This window comes from Entelurus aequoreus, linkage group LG07, assembly GCF_033978785.1.
Source record: "Entelurus aequoreus isolate RoL-2023_Sb linkage group LG07, RoL_Eaeq_v1.1, whole genome shotgun sequence".
NCBI lineage: Eukaryota > Metazoa > Chordata > Actinopteri > Syngnathiformes > Syngnathidae > Entelurus > Entelurus aequoreus.
Window position 1 is genome coordinate 27,305,688 of NC_084737.1, and position 26,797 is coordinate 27,332,484.

The 26,797-nt window shown below is 39.3% G+C and overlaps 1 protein-coding gene across 1 annotated transcript; it reads right to left on the reverse strand.

Annotated features, from left to right (window-relative positions):
- Nucleotides 1-860: 860 nt before the first annotated feature.
- Nucleotides 861-23,469, reverse strand: slc26a10 (solute carrier family 26 member 10). The gene is made up of 18 exons (XM_062053096.1): nt 23,056-23,469; nt 19,748-19,858; nt 19,485-19,642; nt 19,221-19,385; nt 18,984-19,136; nt 16,874-16,956; nt 16,648-16,795; nt 16,465-16,578; nt 13,291-13,368; nt 13,086-13,181; nt 12,667-12,773; nt 8,888-8,957; nt 8,569-8,751; nt 8,439-8,493; nt 5,443-5,531; nt 3,279-3,333; nt 3,005-3,111; nt 861-2,933 (listed from the first exon to the last, which is right to left on the reverse strand). Exons 1-18 carry the CDS (start codon nt 23,321-23,323, stop codon nt 2,895-2,897), a joined length of 2,079 nt encoding a protein of 692 aa, XP_061909080.1. The 5' UTR covers nt 23,324-23,469; the 3' UTR covers nt 861-2,894.
- Between the last annotated feature and the right edge of the window lie 3,328 nt (nt 23,470-26,797).

A 26,797-nucleotide genomic window follows, 5' to 3' on the forward strand; every position in this document is an offset into this window, starting at 1 on the left:
TACAGTTGGTCGCTACATCTGTAAGTGCAAGTTAAAACTCTCCTATGCAATGCGAAAACTGTTTATCAACAACACCCAGAAACGCCGTCGGCTTCGCTGGGCCTGAGCTCATCTAAGATGGACTGATACAAAGTGGAAAAGTGTTCTGTGGTCTGACGAGTCCACACTTCAAATTGTTTTTGGAAACTGTGGACGTTGTGTCCTCCGGACCAAAAAGGAAAAGAACCATCCGGATTGTTATAGGCGCAAAGTTGAAAAGCCAGCATCTGTGATGGTACGGGGGTGTATTAGTGCCCAAGACATGGGTAACTTACACATCTGTGAAGGCACCATTAATGCTGAAAGGTACATACAGGTTTTGGAGCAACATATGCTGCCATCCAAGCAATGGATGGCAACCATGGACGCCCCTGCTTATTTCAGCAAGACAATGCCAAGCCACGTGTTACATCAACGTGGCTTCATAGTAAAAGAGTGCGGGTACTAGACTGGCCTGCCTGTAGTCCAGACCTGTCTCCCATTGAAAATGTGTGGCGCATTATGAAGCCTAAAATACCACTACGGAGACCCCTGGACTGTTGAACAACTTAAGCTGTACATCAAGCAAGAATGGGAAAGAATTCCACCTGAGAAGCTTAAAAAATGTGTCTCCTCAGTTCCCAAACGTTTACTGAGTGTTGTTAAAAGGAAAGGCCATGTAACACAGTGGTGAACATGCCCTTTCCCAACTACTTAGGCACGTGTTGCAGCCATGAAATTCTAAGTTAATTATTATTTGCAAAAAAAAAAAATAACGTTTATGAGTTTGAACATCAAATATCTTGTCTTTGTAGTGCATTCAATTAAATATGGGTTGAAAAGGATTTGCAAATCATTGTATTTCGTTTATATTTACATCTAACACAATTTCCCAACTCATATGGAAACGGGGTTTGTATATACTTGCAGTGTGTATATACTGTAAAACGTTGATGAAGGGTTGTGAAGGTTACCACGGTGACTCCCATTAGCTGCATTTTGCAAGCATTTTTTATCATCTTTATGAATCTGAAAAAAAAGACATGTTGTCATAGTGATTGTGAACGATAGGCAACATTCCAAAAAAAAAGTGCCGTTCCCCTTTAAAGCCTGTGTTTAATACATCGCAATGCAGTGGTCTCTTGTAGCCCAGAGAACACAGACTGTACTCATCTTCACATTTTAGTCCAGCATGCCTTACATTCCAACCTTTACAGAACTGTAATGAAAAGTAACAAACAGCAGACATCTTTCACTCTCTATCTCTTTTGCTCTCTCTTTTAATAAAGTCTAGATTTACAAAACTTAAATAGAAATATCTTTAATATTAAAACAGCCACTGGGACAGCTGCAGACAAATACCAAAAAGTATTAGATGGCATGCCATGAACACATTAAACATGTATAAATAGGGTACAGTGCACTTCTCAGCATATTTATCTCTGCATTGCAATCAAATAATATTCTCTTCAAAAATTCCAGCATATGTGACAGTATGCTTACATCTCCACACATTCCCTTCCTTTCACACAGGAAGTAAACAAAATGTAAATGACAAAATGTAAGCAGACTAAATATTGTACGTACTGTAGAAGATATGGTGTGCGTGAACTATTACCGTATTTTTCGGACTATAAATCGCTCCGGAGTATAAGTCGCACCGGCCGAAAATGCACAATAAAGACGGGAAAAAACACATATAAGTTGCACTGGAGTATAAGTCGCATTTTTGGGGGAAATGTATTTGATAAAATCCAACACCAAGAATAGACATTTGAAAGGCAATTTAAAATAAATAAAGAATAGTGAACAACAAGCTGAATAAGTGTACGTTATCCATCCATTTTCTACCGCTTATTCCCTTTGGGGTCGCGGGGGGCGCTGGAGCCTATCTCAGCTACAATCGGGCGGAAGGCGGGGTACACCCTAGACAAGTCGCCACCTCATCACAGAAGTGTACATTATGTGACGCACAAATAACCAACTGAGAACGTGCCTGGTATGTTAACGCAACACATCATGGCAAGAGTCATTCAAATAACTATAACACATAGAACATGCTATACGTTTACCAAACAATCTGTCACTCCCGATCGCTAAATCCGATGAAATCTTACTCCCCAATGTCGCCTCTGGTGTGCGCCGTTTCTTTTCTTTCTGTTGCTCGATTGCCGTTCTCTGCTGCATATTTCACTACGTCCAGCTTGTAATCTGCAGTATATGATTTCCTTTTCGGTGCCATTTTTGTTCAGCCCTTCTCAGTTTTTATAAGTTACCGCCAATGTTGATGTGATCCATTTTAATAGCTACGGCAGTAGCATATAGCAGTTAGCATCCTATGACCCACAATGCACTTCTGCCATGACCCTCCCCCGCCGAATTCTTATTGGTTGACGTGTGAGTGACGATTGCTGACGTGTGTGTGTGATGATGGCTGCCATTTGCTTCATCTCTTACGTGAATGAGATAAATAATATTATTTGATATTTTACGGTAATGTGTTAATAATTTCACACATAAGTCGCTCCGGAGTATATGTCGCACCCACGGCCAAACTATGAAAAAAACTGCAATTTATAATCCGAAAAATACGGTAAGTAAAAGAAAAAAAGTGGTGTTAAATACACTCAGCTTCTTCCTACTCCTTTTCGGGCATGTTGAACTGTGCAAACGTAACCACGTGATGCTCCTTAATGTCTGAAACAAATAAACCATACCATGCATAAAAAGGGGTAACACTGTAAAGCCTCAATAATGCTACAACAGGCTACTGCATCTTGGAAACACAAGTACACATTGCAATCTCTGAGGAATAACCAAATAGAATATTTGGGTCCCAAATACTTGGTTGATGACTTCTCATCACTGCATCTGCCTCATACCCAAACAGTTGTGGTGTTATCAGGATGTTTTTCCTACAACAATAATAGCATTATTATTTAACACCAGCCTGTAAATCCAACATATCTGGTGCTGTCGGGCCTACCTTCTGCTGCTGGATGTACATGACAGCATCGTGTACAGTCACAAAAATATGCTGAGGCTTCATGTGGTTCATGAGGCCGCTTGATGTGAGGATCTTTAGAACGCTCTCTGAGGGAACAGAGTGATCTTGAGTGATCCTGTCGTATGCATGCAGACAAGCACACACATGGTACCAACTATGATATGACAGCTAATATTTGGGATACATTGAAACAATAAATAACTAATGCAAACAAGACATTACAATAATAACAATACACAGTCAAAGGGCTTACCATTACAGTTGGACATGTACACGTGAACTCCAACTTTCTGGCATTCGATGCACATCTGCAATAAGAACCAAGAAACAATCAAGTTGGCAGGATTCACCTCAACCCACACATTTCAAGTATTTCATAGATTAATTTACTCGAAAAAACCACAGCTGCCCAATGTCAGGAGCACTCATAAAGCCTCAGACCATGACACAACCCCAACATGCTTGACTCTACTCATGTTGCCAGCTATCTAGATAAAAATGGTGGTGTTGAGACATTTAGTTAGTTAGCTAGGTGGTAATATAATTAAAAAAGTTGTAGACAGATTTTCATAAAAACTTTCAGGAAATGTCTGATTAGATTTGGGGTCTGATTCGGATAATTTCTACTACATCACCTTACGTTTACATTTCTGTGTGTTTGCTTGCTGCTCTGCAAAGACAAACACCTTGGATAACTGACAAGAGTTCACTGTGCTGCTTTTATTCCCTTATGGATAACTCAAAATGTGATGGGCAGATTTTCATTTAAAAGACTCATATTATACATTTTTTCAACATTCAAAACACTTCCTTGTGGTCTACATCAGTGTTTGTTAACCATAGAGCTAGGAGTCCATCGCAAAAAATATCTCTTTCTCAGCTGTGGTCTGTACGGGCCACAGCGGTACTCAGTTGTAATAGACTTTTACACCATTTGTGGCAGTTACGACAATATCAAACAAACAGAAGAAGTCTGGAGCTAGAGTTATTGAGACGTTTTGTACTAAAGGCACAACAATTATGAATAAAGTGCTAAAGCTGTATTTTCATTTGCACTTGAATTAACTGGCAGTTTAGTTAAGAAACATATTCATTTTCAATTTAGCTTATCGACATTAGCACAACATAATTGTATGTTAACTGATTTTTGGATTGATTGATTTTTGAGTCCCTTTATATTTGGTTAGTGCCGGTACTTTTTCTTTTTTTTAAATCAGCCTGTTCTAACCTAAGATTTGTTCAATACGATTAAAATGAAGATTACGATTATAAATTCAGTGTTAGTATTTGATTGGGCCTCGGACCACTCCATAGTGAAAAAGTTGGGCCCTAAAGTCAAAAAAGGTTAAGTACACCTGGTCTAAATAACATAATGGTGGTGCTTTGGTCAACATTTTGCATAGATTATGTGTTACTGACCATCTTCAAGCCACTCTCTGTCCCTCTCTTCAAGATGGGTCGTTTTGTGGGCGGTCTTATTTCCAAGCCGACGCCCTCCTTTAGGCCAAACCCCCTTCGACTGCGCCTCCACCTCGTCAGCTAAGTTGTTGTTTTAAACGCTTTCTCATCAAGCTACGGACAGATATGATTTTGAACTATAGACTACTTTTTTATTTGAATTGGCAACATTGAAGTATTTTAGCATGCATGTGCGTGTTACGAGACAGTCTGCCTCAAAACAAGAGGACAGCGAAAAAGAAGGAACTTATTGACTACAACTTTGGACTAAAACTGAATAAAAATGGCGGACTCGTGCAAAGCTCTCCGGGTAAACCGCTACCATATATGGAAATGTTTGCTGACATAATTAAGGCAAAATAGTTTGAAAGAGGGCAACATTGTTTTATAAATACCTCCGCAATGCCTCCATGGTTTGAAATTTGAAATTGTTGGGACTTACGGGGATTCCAAATACACAAACGCATGCGCAGTGGAAAGCTGGTTTTGCGTAATAGGACTCTTTTTTTAACATTTAGGAAATGCCAGAAATGGGATAAGAAACAAGTGATTACATTTAGGGACTGAGTCAGATCATTTCTACTACATTATCTTGTGAACTTCAGCTTCTGTGTGTATGCTTGAGGCCCCGCCCCTATTTACAAGAAGCTTCACTCTTTTTATTTCATTCAACGATAGATAGCTCGAAAAGTTATGAGCGCATTTCGACTCAACTTTTCAGGAAATGTCAGAAATAGAATAAAGAACTGATTGGATTTTAAGGGTGAACCGGATCACCGTCTGGATTAGGAATTGTTCTACTATTGGGCCTAGTGGAGATTTGCGCTCTCTTATTATTATAACCCTATTTTAATTGGCATAGTACTATCCCTTGATACATATATACAGTAAAAAAGGGTTGCAATAATGTGAGGGGTGTACTTATTTTTTGTAAAATATTGTAACTTTTGCACACAAACCTGAGTAAACAGTCTTGCTCCGGCAACATCAACAAATACCACACTGCTGCAGTCAATTAGAACTGCCTGGACTTCACTCTCAGATGTTTCTGCAGATATCCAAAGACAATCTACAGTTAACTTTCCAGTGGAATCATCTCTGTCATAACAATGAAATGTAATCAAAACATTGCAAATAGTCTTTTATGTAAGGGGTTAGGGTTTCTAAATAGACATTCAAAATGACAACATACACTAGTCACTGGAGTACATTAAGTACACGTGTACTATGCTGTGTTAAAAGTTTGAATTTGGTATTGTTTTTTTTAATGCAGAAATGTTTGACACAACTTATTTATTGGTTTGTATTGCTGAGTTGCAATCACGTGACATAGAAGCACTTTTGGGTTTCAGGCGATGGTCTCGAGTCCTGTAACTGCATCAGTGCAGATTTGGGCATATTTTGGAAGGTTTGGAGGCAAATATATAAGCAATCATGAAAAAATATTTAAAATGGGATAGAGTGGATTTATAGACTCTTAAGAAAAATAATTTTTGAAATATAATCATCATCAAGACTTTACTGCTTGCCTTGACCTCCCTTTCTGCTACACACATAAGGATTGAAAACACATCTGTTACGGCTCAGACCCCTGCCAACGCCGCTCATGCGTCTGTGCGCACCTCGGGACACGCCCACGGCCGCACAAATCCAGGGACGCGCTGCACGCGTGTCCGCCCTGCAGCAGCCGCCAGCTGCAAACACCCACCGGCAATTTGCACACCTGGGACTGATGAGGGCGAGCTGGATAAGAGACCACTGGACCCAAGGATTGGCGCGGGAACTTAGTTTTGTCATGGTGTACCGTAAGCGTCAAGCTTTATGCTCTCGTCTTGTTTTCCTCTCCGTGGCTTACTTGTCCCTTGTTTTCTCCCGTGTCCCCGCAGAATTCCCTCTGTCGCCTTCGAAGTGAGCTGTGCGCCTCACTTCTCTGGACTCCTCTGGATTCTGACTGCCTCCCTCGATCCTCGACCCCCCACTTTGGACTCGGACCTCTTGACGCCCCTCTCAGCCCCACGGACCCCCGCTTGTATCCCGGATCACCTGACTGCCCCCTGGACTTCCTCGTATCTCGTTCAACACTTTGGTAACACACACTCCAGTTAAATATTACACATAGTCTTACACCATATACACCCTTGGATTTTGTCACACCCCATTCTAGTTTATTAGTATTGTTAATTATTATTATTATTATTATATGTATATATATATATATATATATATATATATATATATATATATATATATATATATATATATATATATATATATGTGTTAACTATATATATAATAAAAAATTGTACATACTTCCCCCTGGTGTCTGTTTGCCGTCACCTCCCTTAGTAAAACACAACATCATGGAGGGGTCCACAAATTAAACATTCATCCGTGAAAGACAATGTTGGAATTATTCGTGCATCAATATAACATACTTGATTGACTTAACAAGAGTTAAGTGTGATCGTGATGCTAATATAAAAAAAGAGACGTTTACTTGCAGTTCATTTACAGCTACAAATATTAGTTTCATCTACAATTTATGTCTGCAGTTGTTTTCATGGTGTGACATTTATATTTGTCTAATTATTTAGCTATAGATGTACCTGTTGTTCAGCAATGTTTGCTGGCGATATCAAGATTCCGTATATGCTGTTGAGCCTACGATAGATTTATTCATCTTGTTTATTAATACCATCCATCCATCCATTTTCTACCGCTTATTCCTTTCAGGGTTGCGGGGGGCACTGGAGCCTATCTCAGCTACAATCGGGCGGAAGGCGAGGTACACCCTGGACAAGTCGCCACCTCATCACAGGGCCGTTTATTAATACTATTAAGGATATTATTTCATTGTAACAAATAGCACCAATGATGCTATAATGTGGCCATCCGTTTCTAAAAAAAAAGCACTTTGCTTTCCTGCACAACAACAACATAAGTGTGGGGGAGAGTGTGATCAGCGCGCCTGCAGGAGCAAAGGTCACCGCCTCTGTCCATGGTGCTGAAGACAGAGCACCATCAGACGGGGGTGTGGTATGTGCTGACGGCGAGACACAGCTGGCAGGTGATTAGATTTCACAGGTGGTACGTGTTAATCTAATCATCTGTTGTCTTTAACAGTAAGCAGCCGGGAGCAGAAGGGGAGAGAGCATACGGATGGGACTGAAAAGTCACATTCTATTAGGAGAGAGAACTTTTGTTGATGAATATCATTAAAACCTTGTTAAACCTGCACGCTTGGCTGTGGTGCCGTGTCTCTCAGTGGGACCGCTAGGAAGCGACTTCTACAATAAGCTTTTAGTTTCTGTTATGAAAATTGCCAACAAAAATACAGTGGATTGGACCAACAATCACAATATTTATTATTTGGACTTAACATGGCGCTAGTTTATTTGCTCACGCAGGTCCTTGTAGTTATATTTAGTCATAGCAACCACAAAACAATACAAATTAATGCAATCACTTGGGTTTTTTATGTTTAGTTCTGCTCTTTAACACAACAATATAGTAGACAATAAACTCGATTGCATCACAGAAAGTTTCTCAAACAAATCAAATGTTCAAACAAACATTTTATAAAGTGATCGCTACAGGCGCAAGCGGTCCGATTGTATTCCACAAGATGATGAAAGTGATATTTTTAAAAACTATTTTATTTGACGCACTTTTGTTTTTCCCCTGACTTTATTGCCGTTATGAACCACTTCTTTCGGGACTCTATGAAAGCTCTTTCCTATCTCTCTATTTGAACGACTGGAACACCCAAGAACAGAACAGTAACACGGCATTTTCTGCTCAAACTCTACATTCACGTTCACTTGTTTTAATGCTACGCTCAATCTGCTTGACCATCATGTGAATTAAGCCGCGAAGAAGAAAAACGGACATGACGTCATATGCAACCCAGCAATGGAGGAATAATGCAGGCAACTACCGTACGTCATAAACCTACCCGATTTAAAGAACTCATTTTCTGAAGAAAAACATGCGTTTTCTATGCCTCTCTCCTGAAGAATACAAAAAATATATATTATTTGAACAACATTTTTGACTGTGACATTTAATGAGCGCAGCAGTCGTACCACTGTGTTGACGATGGTCTGTCCTTCACGCTTCTCCAGAGCTTTTCTCTCCTTTTCTCGACTGCGGATCTTTTCTGGCGTCAGGCCCAACAACTTGCTCATCTCCTCCTTGAAAAAGCTACGGTTTCCGTAGTAAATAGGCCCATTGTATGTCAGGATCTTTATCCCTGGCACCTCATAGCACTGGAAAAGAAACACAAAATCTAATCTAACTTCTCAAATAATTATACAGTCTTTGAATTGATGCCATTTAAAGTAATTTTTAGAGTCTGGATTTGGGTTTCTGCTGAAGATGTGAAGTGGTGTGTCACGCTCCCACCTTACTGTGATTCTCCACAGGTCTGTAAATTTCTGTGTTACTGGCCCGACCAAGCACAGAACATCCAGCCCTGATGAAGGAACCAGAAATGACGTGACCTTTGACTCATCAGCCACAACATCAGGTATATTTAAACAATTTCATAAGATCTAAGTTGCATCAACTTCTGCATGTGTAAACATTACTTCAATGACATTCAGTATTATATCTGACTGGCCTCTTTTTATTTTGCTCATGTGCCAGATCTTTGCAAAGTTTGATCTCAATCAGTTATGCTGTATGTTTGTGTGTGAAACCACTAACCAGCTAGTAATCATTTAACAGCATGTTTATCTTTGAGGCCGTAGTTGCGCAGTTTTCAATCCATCTTACATATTGAATCTCATCAGATTGAATAGCTGGACTTAACTTTGAGACTTTGAGTGTAAAAACACTTAATTTGCTGTAAATAATTCAAACATCGATGATGAAATGTTTTCTACATTTTTTGCAATAAAGGAGTATTGACATTTTCATTAGAGAAGGCTACTTGTTTTGTTTTTTTCAAGATGGCGCGGCTGAGGTTTTATTATTTATTATGCAATCGTACGTGCGCAACACGTATTGTTTACTACTCATTTTTAGTTTTTTTTTGCGTTTTACTTTGAAATGGAGCTAGAAGTGACAGGTGGTTGCAGCAGCTCTGTGCTATTTTATATCCTCCTTTGTGTTTTTGAATGTTTCCCTCTTGGTTTTAAACCCCTTCTGGACTGCACGACGAGGTGTGGCACTTTCTTAACTTGTGTGCTACTTTTAAAAAGCAACTGCACTTTTTGGGGGGAATCGTTTACACAATCATTATGGGAGACAAGAACACATATGTCTTTTTTTTAGGATTCTAAAGGTGATAAAAAACGCCTGCAAAAAGCGGCTACTGGGAGTCACCATTGTAACCTTCAAAGCCCTCTAAAAAAACTTTAAAAACCCTTCATCAACATTTATATACAACATCCATCCATTTTCTACCGCTTGTCCTTCTCGGGGTCGCGGGGGGTGTTGGAGGCTATACACACTGCAAGTATATATATATATATATATATATATATATATATAATGTGGTAACGAACGCGTTCATAACAATGTGCACAATTTTTACCATATTTTGGTAATTTTAAGCATTACCGAAACTTATTTCCTCAGCGCATTTAATTCCGTTTCCATAGCAACACACTTCCGACAACAAATGTGTGTCCCTACTTCCAGAAACAAACGTGTGTGTGTTCCAATCATGGTAGACTTGGTAACACACAACAAAGACAACTATTTTTGGACAAATGAGGTTTCACAACCTTATCTTTTTGAAGCTGAATATAAGGATGAACTGCTGCTTATAGAAGTGAGCACAAAGAAAGTGTGAAACGTTGGAGCAGACGGAAGCCGAGAGAGTGACTAGTGTGACTTGATGGTGTAAATGTGGAAATTGGAGTCAAGCTATGCTGAAATAAATGGTGCGTACCCAAAATCAACTAGTAAAATACGTCTCCGGCCAGATTGACCAAACAGACAACAGACAACTGTACATCAAGTAGGTCACTGTAATATTGATCACGATACATGCAGCACGTAGCCATAGCATGCCATCGCAAGGCGATGTATTTCTACTAGGGCTGTCAAAGTTAACACAATAATAACACATTAGCTATAAATTTATTATTTAAATGTAAATAACGGCACAAATTTTTTTAGCGGGCGATTAATGCGAACACTTCCTTTTCGACACTCGGGGCCATGCCGTAGCGGGTGAACTTGGCTGCAGTTCACTTGCTACAGATAAGCCACAAGCGAGCAGAAATGGACCAAGGAAAGTCTACCTTATGGAAATATCAGGTTCAAAGCCATGGCAAGTTAACCTGACTCTCACCAGACCCTTGTAGTTCGCTGAGCTCCACACAAGGGTCTGGGCTCGAAGGCATTGCAAACTCCTTCCAGATAGCAAAAAATAAAGAACCAATCAGGATCGCTGGGCGGGATTTCATAGATGTGACGTAGCGCCGAAGCGACTGTTTGATTCAAACAACAATGGTGGCACACAGCCCTCGCTGCGTCACGTGCTGACATTGATTCTGCTATTGCAACTGTTTTGTTGAATCTTATCGGATATTCATTCTTTGAAAGATGAACAGAGAACGGTTTTGAAGGCATTTATTGGTGGCAAGGATGTTTTAGCTCATCTTCCGACCGGGTATGGATTTCCCAGCGTCGCTCTTATTAGCGTCACGGCTTGATTTCGATGTGAGTGGTTGAAGTAGCACGTCATTTAAGATAATGGACAAGTGGTTTATCCAATCACATACAATGATCTTTTTACAAGGCCCCGTCTTCTGAAATACATCTCCTATTGAGAACTCCCAGATCAATGTGTGGAGCTCAGGGAACTACAAGGATCTGGCGAGAGTCAGGTTAATGGCAAGTTGTTCTCCCGACAAGAAAGGACTATTTTCGCCGTGAGAAGAGGCAAAATCACTGCAGCAAACACCTGCTGCGCGTGTCGAAAGAGGTGGGTGGTGCTTCACTTCCGTGTTCAGAGTACGGTTAATGTGGAGTGATAACATAACATTTAGATTGTTACTGTGACTGCTTTAGTAAGTAAGACGACATATAAGCTCAACAGAAATGAGAGAAAGTCGGCAGGATGTCAAAAGGAGTTTTTTTTTAATTGCCAACAGTTGATCCGACAATAAAACATATAAAGACACTTTCTCAAAAGAATCACACACTTTTCCGGCTTCAAAATAAAAGCGCTACGCTATACATCCGGTTTAACTACATTTTGGGCTTTTCCTTAATGTACGGCTTCATATTAGCCGCCACATCATAACACACTAACATAAATATTAACAACAGCAGGTAGTTACGGTATGAATGGCTTGAATAGTTTATTAGTTGCGCACTATTTACTAATGATGCACCGAAAATTTGGAAGGAAGAGATGTTTTGTAATGTAATTCTGTGATATTTGCACCAAAAAAAATACTTGTACATCAGTTGAGCAATGTGAGGGCGGGTGGGTTTGGGGGGGATTTTTCTGGCTGGCTGAAATATTGTGTCAAAACTTTTCTAACATGTTCTGGTCGAGTCCTCAATTACAGAATGATTAGCAGGCTCAATATTACATTTTATTAATTCATAGAAAAGGTTAAAACATTGTCCTGAAGCAATATGAAGACCATTAACGTGTACAACATGTAATGTACAGAATATCAAAAGTATTTATTCAGGTTTATTTATTTCACAGATTACAGCTGGGATAGCCCCCCCTGAAAATGATCTGTCTAGGGTACACTTATTAATGATAAAAATTATACCAATATGCGATTAATTTTGAGTTAACTATGAACAAAAATGCAATTAAACGCAATAAATAAATAAGCCACGGATCATAAACGAAGTATTGTTAGAGGTATTTAGATGCATTCTTAAAGTGATTTAGAGACAGAATAGATTGCTCTTTATAGCTGCATTGTTAACCATCTAGAACGAGCCGATTATTCCAAATTAGAATGCGAAAAAAAACCTTTTTGTCTTCTTGTCTCTCATAAGGATTGTGAACGATAGGCAAAAGTCCAAAGAAAGTGCAGTTCCCCTTTAATACTTTTTTGTGGACTTTTTCAATCTGCACTGCAACCATGTAATTTCCACATGGTGGGATGAATAAAAGTATGTTCTATCCTATCATTAAAAAGGTATATACTGTATATAGCAGGATTTCTGTAAGTAAAAAAATGTAATAAAAAAATTACCTTTGTGTGCGACAGATGACAGTCATCATTGAGAACACCACCCCAATGGCTAAACCAAGATCCACATTGAGAACCACCACAGACAGCCATGTTACCACCCAAACCATCTGCATGAAATAAAACAAAAATCAAAGATCAATGCACATGTTGGAAGCGTGTGTTCTACTGGCTCATGGCCTTTGCAAGAATAATGCTAATGTGTAAAGGTTTCTGGAAGTATGGTTAGCTGTCAGCTGACCACATAAAGTTTTAAAAAGTCCAATTAGTTGTGCTTTTGGGATCAGTTTTTGATGGAATGGCAACTAGGGAATTAATTACCATCTTCATTTCCTCTGCACACTGCAGTCTTATTGCGCCTGGGGACAACATTCCAAAATAGATTCAATAACTTATAGTGCTTCACCCTCCTAAAGCCTTACAAAGTCAATCTTGCTGATTCTCCACAGTTCTGGTAAGTCCTGAAACTGTAAGAACATCTGCCTCAGGCTGGTCACGTTGATGCATGCCAGGACTGCCTATGGACAAACATGCACAATGAGGTGAGTGGACTTTTTCTTTCTTTGTCTTTGTCTCTTCTCCCCCTTCACCTGTGATACTGTACATACAGTAAAATAATAAACACACCTTCGGTAGGAAGTGGAACAGCGGTCCAATCAGCAGCAGAACAATTAGAACAACTATACTGGTAAACAGACCAGAAAACTGCAGGAACAAACACACAGACATGATGCATCACTCACAAGACGTCACTTTGCTTTTAAAGGGGAACTGCACTTTTTAGAATGTTGCCTATGATTCACAATTTTTATGAGAGACTTGAACACATTTGTTTTTAATGTATTCTAACTCTTAAATAAACGTAAATAAAAGTCTGCTTACAATTGAATCAATAGGAGGTCCTTTATGCCGTCCGTAAAGCCCTCTAAATAACCATCCAAAAACCAGCAACAATGCTCCATTTACATTATGTGACTTATATATTGACCAAGTATTAGCAATATTGTTATTATAAGCGGTAACATTAAAGACGTATTTTTAGCGGCACATTGTCACAAGGTAACGTCCCTTTGCTGCAGTACTGACGTCGGCTGTGAGCTGCTTTCTCGCCTCGGACAACATGAAAGTTCATTCTAGACTATAAATCATGCCTCTCACTTGGATAGTAGAAGAATGAGGACATATTCCGATAAGTTGGTCAGCTCTGACAGGCAATTTAGACCTAGAAATAGGGAAAAAGACCCAAAAAGACGCTTGGCTCCAGCCCCCATTTTTCTTTGCGAGGATTATGAGTCATTCTTCATCTAGACGGGAATATATCAACTTTCTAACAGTCGACATCCCAGTGACCGCAGACATTGTACATTGTTTAATTATGTTTTTTGGCTCTCATGAAGTCTGCAGTGAATAGTAATCAGTGATATTGTCGAAGAATAAAGCGAACATTGTGATGTGTTTTTGAAATTAATGTGCCGCTGTATGCCTAAAATGAGCAAAATACGTAAATACTGCATGTTGCGTATGAATGGGCCTGTTACTACATGACATTTATATTTACAGTGTGTATATAAGACCTTGATGGAAGTGTTTGGATGTTTTTTAAGCGCTTTTCAGGCAGATAAGAACGACTCCCATGAACTTCATTGTAAACTGGCTTTTGATCACACCTATTTACTAGTTAGAATGCATAAAAAAACCAAAAAGCATACATGTTCGTGACCTCCATTAAAATTGTGAATAATAGGAACATTTTTAAAAAAAGTGTAGTTCCCCTTTAAGACATAACCCGACAAAAAAAGCAAATTGCTCCACCTGGACAGCAAGCTAGCACTGTATGTAAAAGTGTAGAACTCATGCAGGTTCAATATTTAGCCAAAATGACTTTGTAATAAGGTTCTAATAGTAACATCTCCCTCACTTGTTTGCCCCACTTTTAAGAGAAGAAGTGCCCCAGTTGTTTTGAAGTTGCACGTACTTATGCTGTCCTAAAGGAAAAACCTCCTCCCTTTTGAACATGAGCCCACCACTTCACGGCCAAAAAAGTGGCTTTGCTACACATCTTAAATAGAATTGGGATGTAGCAATAACGGTATTAATGATAACCACTGTAAAACTCCTGAAAGTTATTATTACCGTTTTAAATTAAAATGATGGAAAAACCATGATTGATAACTGCACTTTGATAAACTCACGAACTGATTGGCACCAGCTCGCTCGCTTAAATGCTAACATGAAAACGAGACATAAACGTCTTTACCCATTTGAAAAACCACATACCCCAATCTAAACTTATATAAAGACATTGCTGTCTGAGCAACTACAATATTCAATTGTGCACAATGAACCTACAAACTGTGTTCTCTTAGTACGGAGAGATTGTTATGTGACATTGATGTTTTTACAATGCGTTCAAGGACCGCTGAACAGAGTAGGACACCACAACACCCACCAGAAATAATACATATTATTAATAGATTTGAGTTATTACACACTTTTAATTTAAATACATTTTCAAGTGCTTCAGTACAAACCAATATTTAAAACAATAAAAAGTTTACAATAGATAAAATACTACGACTAAAACACTTAGTGAAGCATTAGAAACACAAAACATGCAAAATAGTTGGTTTTCTAATAGTGTGTCTGTTTATTTTAGTTATTAAAATAAATCATAACTTGGTCAAAATATTTCAGTGTGTGTATAAATACTTTCTGAGCACATTCAACAATACCACAATAAAAATGATAACCGTGATCATTTTGATCATGCTAATCATGACATGACATTTTCATATCGATACGTCCCTAAAATAGAGTCCGGAAGTCTGCCTTCTATCTGTCACTATAGTCTGTAACTTTGATCATTTTGTTTGTTGTCAGTGAATAGGTCAACCTAGAATGATGCTGCTATTAAAATATATCTGTAATATTAGCACTATAGTTCACATAGATATGCTAAGTTGCGAACATTCTGCTTTAAAGGTACTGTTTGCAATTTCCTCACATTAACATTTTTCTAAAGCAAAAAATAAAACAGCAATACCACCAGCTAGCTTATGTTACCATTAGTGGTATAATACAACACTTTTGTTTTACAATTGTCTATATTTTCACAAAGACAAAGTTTATGTACTAAAAATGTTTACCGGCCTGAATAAAATGATTGATGTATACGGCGGTCACTCACCCGGTCTCGTCAACAATTACGCGCAGGTAGCGCGTGCACACATACAAAAGCACTACACTAGCTATCCAAATTGCTATTATTAGCAAACAACACGTCCTAAAGCTAATGCGTGTGCACGTGTTACTTACGTACGCAATTACGTCATTACGTATGAGAAGCTGTAAGAGGGCGGCATATACTTTGTAAAATACGTTGGAACACTCTAAGCTAAACTCTTTAATGTTATGTTGTTGCATGCGATATATAACATATATATATAGTGTGTATGTATAATGTACAGTGTGTATGTATAGTGTACAGTGTATATGTAAAATAATACACTGTCTGAAACAGGAGCACCAAAACACAGCTCATTACCGTCTAAGCTACAGGCACAACAAACAGTTTCCAAAAAGGCTTACTAAAAGTACTTTTAAACTGTCTAAATTCTAGCATCAAGTCTAGATTTTGGGCAGTGCACTACCAGTACGCGATTGTGACAACTCTAAGGAATACTGTATTTAAAATTGTTAACAATTAATATAATATAGGATCTTTCAGCCAGTGTAGAAAATATGAATTCAAATGCTACAGTGAGTCTCCGTTTTGTCTTTTTAGTGCTTTTTTCAACCTACCTGTGTGTATCCCCCTGCACTCTCCAGTATGTTTGTGGTGGCCAGAGTGGCTGAACTTGGGAAGCACGTGAAAAAGGAAGACACGGTGTTGGAGATACCATGAGCCAGCAGCTCCTGAAATAAAGCAATGTATTAAAGTTAACTGACTTTTTAGCCAACGGCTGCAACATTTCTGGACTTTACCTGGTTGGGATTTATGGAATATCCGTGTTTATCAGCATAGATCATTGCCAGTGAGACAGACACAGCGTAGCCAACAAATGTGATGGCAACCGTGTCTCCAGCAATGTGAGGTAAAGTGTTCAAAGCAGGCAGCCTTGGCTTTGGGAAGCTGATAACGGGAAAGTAAAACAACGTTAATCAGGGTTGCTAGTCTGAATGTATTTTAATGATATTTTTTAAGAAATACCCTGCTGGAATGTGGCCAACAATTTCAATCTCATAGATTGAGTCCAGGCAGAAGGCATAGGCAACACCGGTGGCAATGATCACCTGAATAGGAAACATAATATAACTACTCAATTATAATACACAAATGTTTGCTGTTGCCATGATACCATGCAACCCCTAATAGCAATTTAGAGAAGACGTTCTCAAAGCGATTCATTGGAATCATTTTAATTTCATTACCACAGGCCATATAGGGGCAAAATTAGGACAAGGGGTGTAATATCACAGTAATTGTCACCAAAATTATTACAGTTATCATTATTATTGCTGTATTTTTGAATGTGCTCAAAAATTGTATTTTCTTAAATGTATTTGTTTTATTGGCTAAGCTTTTATTGTTTAAATATTGGTTTGAACTGTAGCGCTTTAAGATGTATTTAAATGAAAAGTGGATGGATGCGTAAGAAATCAAATCTATTATCAATATTTATTATTTCTGGTGGGCGTTGTGGCGTCCTACTCTGTTCAGCGGTCCTTGAGCGCACCATGAAAACACCTCTGTCTCGTATTCCTCTGAATATAGAATGATCACTCTTCTGTACTAAGAGAGCACAGCTTGTAGGTTCAATGTGCACAATTGAATATCTTAGTTGCTCAGACAGCAATGTGTTTATATAAGTTTAGATTGGGGTATGTCCTTTCTCAATGGGGAAAGACGTTAAAGGCCTACTGAAACCCACTACTACCGACCACGCAGTCTGATAGTTTATATATCAATGATGAAATCTTAACATTATAACACATGCCAATACGGCCGGGTTAACTTATAAAGTGACATTTTAAATTTGCCGCTAAACTTCCGGTTCGAAACGCCTCTGAGGATGACGTATGCGCGTGACGTAGACCGGCGAACACGGGTATGCCTTCCACATTGAAGCCAATACGAAAAAGCTCTGTTTTCATTTCATAATTCCACAGTATTCTGGACATCTGTGTTCGTGAATCTGTTGCAATCATGTTCATTGCATTATGGAGAAGGAAGCTGAGCAAGCAAAGAAGAACGTTGTCGGTGCGAAATGGACGTATTTTTCGAACGTAGTCAGCAACAACAATACACAGCCGGCGCTTCTTTGTTTACATTCCCGGAAGATGCAGTCAAGATGGAAGAACTCGGATAACAGAGACTCTAACCAGGAGGACTTTTGACTTCGATACACAGACGCCTGTAGAGAACTGGGACAACACAGACCCTTACCAGGATTACTTTGATTTGGATGACAAAGACGCAGACGTGCTACTGTGAGTATGCAGCTTTGGCTTCTAAACATTTGATCGCTTGACCGTATGTGCGCAACTTTTTTTTGCGTATGTACGTAACTTTTTTAAAATATATAAGCTTTATGAACCTTGGGTTAGGTGAACGGTCTTTTGGGCTGAGTGATTGTGTGTGTTGATCAGGTGTTTGAATTGTATTGGCTGTTCTATGGAGCTAGGAGCTAGCAGAGGAGCTAGGAGCTAGCGTAACAAACACGCAGGTGTTTTTATGCAGGATTCATTTGTGGCATATTAAATATAAGCCTGGTTGTGTTGTGGCTAATAGAGTATATATATGTCTTGTGTTTATTTACTGTTGTAGTCATTCCCAGCTGAATATCAGGTCACCCCCGGCTCTCACAGCATCTTCCCTATCTGAATAGCTTCAACTCCCCACTAGTCCTTCACTTGCACTTTACTCATCCACAAATCTTTCATCCTCGCTCAAATTAATGGGGAAATTGTCGCTTTCTCGGTCCGAATCTCTCTCACTTCATGCGGCCATCATTGTAAACAATAGGGAACTTTGCGTATATGTTCAACAGACTACGTCACGCTACTTCCGGTAGGGGCAAGCCTTTTTTTTATCAGATACCAAAAGTTGCAATCTTTATCGTCGTTGTTCTATACTAAATCCTTTCAGCAAAAATATGGCAATATCGCGAAATGATCAAGTATGACACATAGAATAGATCTGCTATCCCCGTTTAAATAAAAAAAATTCATTTCAGTAGGCCTTTAATGTCTTTTGTTTTTGTGTTAACATTTAAACTAGCTTAAATGCTAACACACTTAAGAAAATGACTCCAACTCACTGTGAGGATCTCCACAGGGATAGGCGTACGCAAGCGCTGTCGGTAGTGTGTGTTGATCTCTTTCACCGGAACCAAAACCGCCAAACACACCAAGGAGATCAGCAGGTCCGCCGTGTTGGTCTGAGGCAAGTTCTCCAACACAGACCCTAAAGTCTGGACACACAAGTTGCTGAGCAGACATTTATACATCATACCTATCGTATCGTAATTTCCTTAATCACCCATAAACGTGCCTACCTTAAAGAGGGAGAAAGTCCCCGTGTGGCGAGGGAGGCGCAGCCCCAGCATGCTTTGCAGCTGTGAGACAGTTACATGGAAGGCAGCAGCGCTCGTGAAAGCTTTAACAATTGGCTCTGACAGATAGGTGGAGAGGAAGCCAAGCTGAAGACCAAACATACAGAGCTGGATGGAGCACAGAAGAAATAAATAGGAATGTAAGCAGTATTAGAGTCAGGTCAGGTCAAACAGTGGATGATCATACACTTCCTTGATCTTCCTTACCATAATAATTCCTGAAAGAAGGGCGACAGCTGAGGCCACTCCAATTTTCTGGAGCTCAAAATCAGACGATTCTGATGAACTGGAGTTCATCTCCAGCGGAGTGGGGACCAGCTGCTCTACCACAGAGCCAGTCATTAAACTCACCACAGCGAACGTACCTGAGAGAAGACCTTGGACCTCAGTGAAAAATGCAATCCAATGTAATAGTTTTTAAGCATTATGACAGATGACTGAAATACCACAGTCACAGAAATGAGCCCTACCAGTGGATACGTGTCGCCCAGTGCCAAAAATCATGTAGAGGACCACAGGGAAGAAAGACGTGTAGAGACCAAATATAGGAGCTACAGATGTGAGCAGTGCAAAGGCCATTCCTGCTTAGAGGAGAATAAAGTGTAAATTAATACTGATATAAATATTATTTCCATAGTGTGGCCCGGGGGCGGCAGACCATTTTTTATTGGCCCACGACACATTCTGCAGGCAAAATAAAAACGTCCTGAATTAGAACATTTAAAAAAAGAACTGTGAAAAAACGGAACATCAAAAAGCCCTGCAACCTGTGTGACTTACTGTACGGTCGTTGATGATTTACATGTGTCATGTCATGCCATGATTACAACTTTTTGAAAGATTGATACGTTTTCAAGTGTGCTAAGCTCTTACAAAGATTTTAGTTGGCGGAATGATACTCTAAGAAATAATAAGAAAATATTAAATACTACAAAATATATTACACTAATTTGCTTTCTTATAACCTAGAGGGGGGGGGGGGGGGGGGGGTTACCCACATATGCGGTCCTCTCCAAGGTTTCTCATAGTCATTCACATTGACGTCCCACTGGGGTGAGTTTTCCTTGCCCGTATGTGGGCTCTGTACCGAGGATGTCGTTGTGGCTTGTACAGCCCTTTGAGACACTTGTGATTTAGGGCTATATAAATAAACATTGATTGATTGATTGATAACACAAAACTCAGATGTACATTTTTTTTTCAGATAACTTAACATGTATTGATCTATATTGTACTGGTTTTAGTATCTTTTAATGTACAAAATGTATCAAAGTGGCTCCAGCATTCTTCAATGTTTCTGTAAAGGGCCCTCGCAGGAAAAGGTTTGGACAGCCATGATATAAAAGTATGCATAATAATAACCTCAGTAGTGACCGTAACCCACATCACATTGGCCATGGAGGCCCACAAATAACAATTCTTAAACATTAAAAACAAATGATAACAGTTATACAAACAGAACCTATACTATTAACTACGGTATAATTATATGTCAATAATATTTAAAGAAATTATAAATATACACATCAACAGTAGTTATATTGTTGATCTAAATATAAAACTTAAAATTATTCAACCATCATTGTTTATTTTGTATTCATTTGCTCATCGTATAAACTTACTGTACAGTAGTTCACATAAAACCACAAAAAAAAAAAAAAAGAAATATGTGTCCTGGTAATATACTTAATACTATCAAATATCAGGTGATCATGTCTAATATTTTATTGAGAATCCGAGTATCTGTGTGATGTGGCCGGACAATATAAGCTTTGCTTCTTCCAGCTCCCTTTCGGACACACACCAAATGTATTTATTTATTTTAAAATGTTCTTGTAATATTACTGTTGGCTTTTGGATTTGTTGTTTTTTTTGTAGATGAAGATATTGTATGCTTAGTCGTTTGAATTGTGTTTTCATTGAGGGCCACAATGCAGTTATGGCTTGTAACATGAATATATGAATATAAATGTATAATCGTCTCATATTATTACACATTTGCCTATACATATGATTATTTGATTTATGGACATAGAAATTGATGGATAACTTGCTTTAAAATCATAAGTTAAGGTGAAAAGCAGACATTTAAGTATTTATTTTTACAAACAAACTAATATGGTATATACTAATTAAGGGTGCTCAAATATGTATGTAATCACATCCGAATTGCATATATTGTGTGTGTGTGTATGTGTGTGTGTGTGTATATATATATATATATATATATATATATATATATATATATATATATATATATATATATATATATATATATATATATATATATATATATATATATATATATATATATATATATAATTGTTTAATTTAATTTAATTTTTAATTAATTAATTACTTAATTTTTTTATTTTTTTACTATTATTATAAAGAAACATTTTTTAAGAAGAATACCAAATAATACATTGCGAGAATCGGTTTCAATCGAGAATCGAATTGGGAGGTGCCTAAAGATTGCCTCCTCTAATGAAAATATAATATTTGTTGCATGGGCAGATAATATTTTAATTTAAAATATGTGCAATTTCATGCATTGCATTTTTTTTTTAATGTAAACATGGTAACAATAAATACTTTTTGTCAGAAAGATTAAGTACACACATTATTTCTAGGCTTTTACGGACCACATTAAATGATGTAGCGGTGGCGATCTGGCTCTCTGGCTTGAGTTTGACTCCTGTGTTGTAAATGGTTTGTTGTGTTCAGAATAATTTGGTGAATTGAATTGAAATCACACATCAAATATCTATTAGAAGTTTGTACGTATCGAAAATAAATGTAAAATTACAATGAGGGGTTAAATAATTTAAGGAGTAACTGTATACACATACGAAAAAGTACAAATTAGTAAGTAAATAAATCCAGATTATTAATAACAACTATAATACAATATCATAATGGATCATTAAATGTGTACTGTACACCACTGGTCCCCAACCTTTGTTGCACCACGGACCGGTTTAATGTAGGCATTATTTTCAGGGACCGGCTTTCCACTTGTGCCAGATAAATACAGCAAAAATAAGTGCATGAAAAATACAACTCACTGTAACGCTGAATTCGTGGGAGCCCTGGGCCTGTTTCTTTGCAATGAGATCCCTAGCAGGTTACCATCAACCTGCTGGGGGACTGCAGATGGAAATCAGCCTTTGGCTACAGTCTGTCACATTTATATTTTATATGTTCATTAATGTGCTTTGTATCATGTCACAAAGGTATGACAAATATAACAAATGGCAACTTCCTATGAGGACTTTTATTGTACATCTATAAACAAGTGTAATGGTGTTTAGTGGGACAGGCGAAAGTTAAGTCGGACAAAATGCATCCATCCATCCTTCAATTTTCTACCGCTTGTCCCGTTCGGGGTCGCAGGGGTGCTGGAGCCTATCTCAGCTGCATTCGGGCGGAAGGCGGGGTGCACCCTGGACAAGTCGCAACCTCATCACAGGGCCAACACAGATAGACAGAGTCATTTATAAATTATTTCATGTTTCTCTGCGGCCCGGTAGAAAATGCGTCACGGACCGGTACCAGTCCCCGGACCGGTGGTTGGGGACCACTGCTGTACACCACAAAACAGTCTTATAATACTAAATGATAATTAAGTACAAATATGAGTTAATAAATGATACTGTTACTCAATTACAAATATATGAATTTGTAGAATTAATACTATTGTTACTACTACTGTTATTTAATGATACCCAATAATACCATATATATTTAATATACTAAGATAAGACTTTTGACTGACCTTGTGGGATGTGGAGGACGCCCACTGTCAGTCCAGCAACTGTATCCCCTAAAATGCATTTCTTGAAGCGGTACCTGGGCAGCCAGTCGAAAATAGGAACTCTCTCCCGCAGCAAGTGAAGGCATGCCCGCTGTGAACACCTGCACCTCACCGCCAGCTTGTCCCGGAGCCTCAAACTTACACTGGTGTTGTCCTCTTCGGAACCGTAGGCTTGTTTGAAGCGGTCTTCTGTGAAGATGCTCCGGTACACGGCCACAGAGGCGCTCATTGTGACGTCGACTGTCCGAAGACTACAGTAATGAGTGGGGAAAGCTGTGGGCAGCTTTAAGGCAGCCTCTACACCTTTCCTTCAGATAATGACTCTCTGAACTTTTCTTGTCTGACTCTTGACTTTTCCTCAAGTGCAGCCATACAAAGGTGAGCTGGAACAGGTTGTCACCAGGAGGGCTGGCAGGCTGTGGGAGTCCTCTGGGTCCTGATGCTTAACGGGTTCATCATTGTTGCTGTTTTACTTACACCAGTGTTTTTCAACCTTTTCTAAGGCCATGTCTACACTAAGTCGTTTAACCCCTTAAACGAATAATTATTTAGCCTAAGCCCCGTTTAAGCCACACTAAACTATCGTTTAAAGGCCTACTGAAATGAGATTTTCTTACTTGATCATTTCGCGGTATTGCCATATTTTTGCTGAAAGGATTTAGTAGAGAACATCGACGATAAAGTTCGCAACTTTTGGTCGCTGATAAAAAAAATGCCTTGCCTGTACCGGAAGTAGCGTGACGTCACAGGTTGTAGAGCTCCTCACATCTGCACATTGTTTTCAATCATGGACGCCAGCAGCGTGAGCGATTTGGACCGAGAAAGCGACGATTACCCCATTAATTTGAGCGAGGATGAAAGATTCGTGGATGAGGAAAGTGAAAGTGAAGGATTAGAGGGCAGTGGAAGCGATTCAGATAGGGAAGATGCTGTGAGAGGCGGGTGGGACCTGATATTCAGCTGGGAATGACTAAAACAGTAAATAAACACAAGACATATATATACTCTATTAGCCACAACACAACCAGGCTTATATTTAATATGCCACATAACAAACACCTCCCCTCTCCCGTCCATATAACCCGCCAATACAAATCAAACACCCGCACAACACACTCAATCCCACAGCCCAAAGTACCGTTCACTTCCGCAAAGTTTATACAGCACATATATTTCCCCAAAGTTACGTACGTGACATGCACATAGCGGCACGCACGGACGGGCAAGCGATCAAATGTTTGGAAGAAAGCTGCGTACTCACGGTAGCGCGTCTGCTATCCAACTCAAAGTCCTCCTGGTTGTGTTGCTGTAGCCAGCCGCTAATACACCGATCCCACCTACAGCTGTCTTCTTTGCTGTCTTCATTGTCCATTAAACAAATTGCAAAAGATTCACCAACACAGATGTCCAGTATACTGTGGAATTTTGCGATGAAAACAGAGCTGTTTGGTGGTGTCCCAATACTTCCGCACAATCCGTGACCTCACGCGCAAACGTCATCATACCGAGACGTTTTCAGCCGGATATTTCCCGGGGAATTTAAAATTGCACTTTATAAGTTAACCCGACCGTATTGGCATGTGTTGCAATGTTAAGATTTCATCATTGATATACAAACTATCAGACTGCGTGGTCGGTAGTAGTGGGTTTCAGTAGGCCTTTAAGGTCCCCCTCCTCGGACAAATTTTTACACTTGTAAGTCAGCCATGTAATTTTTGAATCTTGGGCACTTAGCTTTGTATGGACGACATACCCGTGTTTCTCCTTCTTCTACATGTACAGACACTTGTAGAAATCACACATGAATACCTTAAGAGAAAGCGATTGCAGCTATTTGGGATAAAACATTTCTCAGATGGCAAGAGAACTTTCGAATGGTCAGCTGTGATTCTACTTAGCGAAAAACTTTGTCCATTTGTCGAAGGAGAGACAGCGAGAATGCGGGCTCCCGTGGATGTGATAAAAAAGGTAGCGTGTGCTTTGTATTACCTGGCCATCGGGGGAAGACTACGGAAAACAGCGAAAGCATTTGGACTGGCAAAGCTGACTGTATCAGTTATTGTCCGCCATGTATGTCACGGACTCAATGTCTACGTCAAGAGTATATAAAGTCACCAAAAACTAATGGACAATGAAGGTGAAGGTGAAGGAAAAAGAGGAGGGTGGAACAAGGGGATGGGTCAAACGCAGAGGGTAATTTCACCACACCTAGTGTGTGTGTGACTATCAGTGGTACTTTAACTTTAACTTTAATATTAAAGATGGGCCTGTAAGTGGAATAAAATATTATCGTATTGATCCCAGTATAAAGGGGGCGGCGTGGTTCACCTGGGTGCTCCCAGTGCCACCCACACTAGTATGGGGGACTACAGATGGAAATGAGCAACTATGCTAAACTGGTACATTTACAGAAGGAGTTTCAAACGGTCTTCCCGCCCGGCTGCGGGGAGTATTTGGGCACCTCGGGACGGGGCGTCCCTTCTTTATGCCCGTATGGAGTGTTGTCTCTCGCTGGCTCAGGGGCTGGTAGTCTCTTGCTTCTCCCATGCTTTGTCCTCGGCCGGGAGCGTCTGTCTACGGCAGACCTGGGCATTGTACGGCCCGCGGGCCGCATCCGGCCCTTTGCGCATCCCTGTCCGGCCCGCGTGAGGCCAATCATAAATTACAAAATAAATTTTAAAAAGTATCTATGTCGAGTGTGCAATACAACGGTGCTGCTTTTGTTTTGAAAAGCGTTATTTGTATTACTTCCGTGTGGACGTATGCGCGTGTGCGATTGTGAGTGAATTGAACGGCGCAATTACAAATTACAAAATAAAGTTTAAAAAACATCTATGTCGTGCGCGCAATACAACTGTGCTGCTTTTATTTTGAAATGTGTTATTTATGCCGTATGTCCGGAGGGAACCTGTGAGTGAAGGTGCACAGAGACAAGTGATGAGACGCTAAAAAAAGAAAAGTTGATGAGGAATGGCGTGTTTCCAACAAGAGATGGACTGCCAAGTATTTCTTTACATAAATTAATGGTAAAGCCGTGTGCTTAATGTGTGGTACACAGGTTGCTGTGTTTAAATATCATTTTAATCGCCACTACACGAAGAAACACGAGGGAAAATACCGGAATGTGTCTGATGAAGCGCGCGCAAGGGAGGCTGATGCGTTGATGGTAAAACTGCAAACCCAACAAGGACTTTGTGCCATATTTCACACCCCCAGAGATGCAGCCGTCAGGACAAGTTTCGTCATTTCTCACAAAAGCGCCAGAAAAAGTAAGGCGTTTTCTGACGGAGAGTTTATTAAGGAGTGCTTATTGGACTTTGTTGCGCTGATAATGCCCGGAGATATGGACTGTTTTTCGCTAACTTTGGATGAGAGCTCTGATGCACTCAATTAAAGAGACAACCACAGGTAATGACTTGTTCACAGAGGTAAATGGGTGTTGGGACAAGCTGGCAGGTGTGACAATCCAATCCACTTTATTTATATAGCACATTTAAACAACAAAATGTTTCCAAAGTGCTGCACAACAATATTACAAACAATATTCAAATATTATCCTTAGCTCCACCAATGACTGAATAAAAAGAAAAAACAATTACATATAAAACCAATATAAAAAAACAATATAGAATAGATATGATTAAAAACTATTTTTAACAACAGATGGTTGTCCAAATCTGATGGGGAAAAATGTTGGATAATG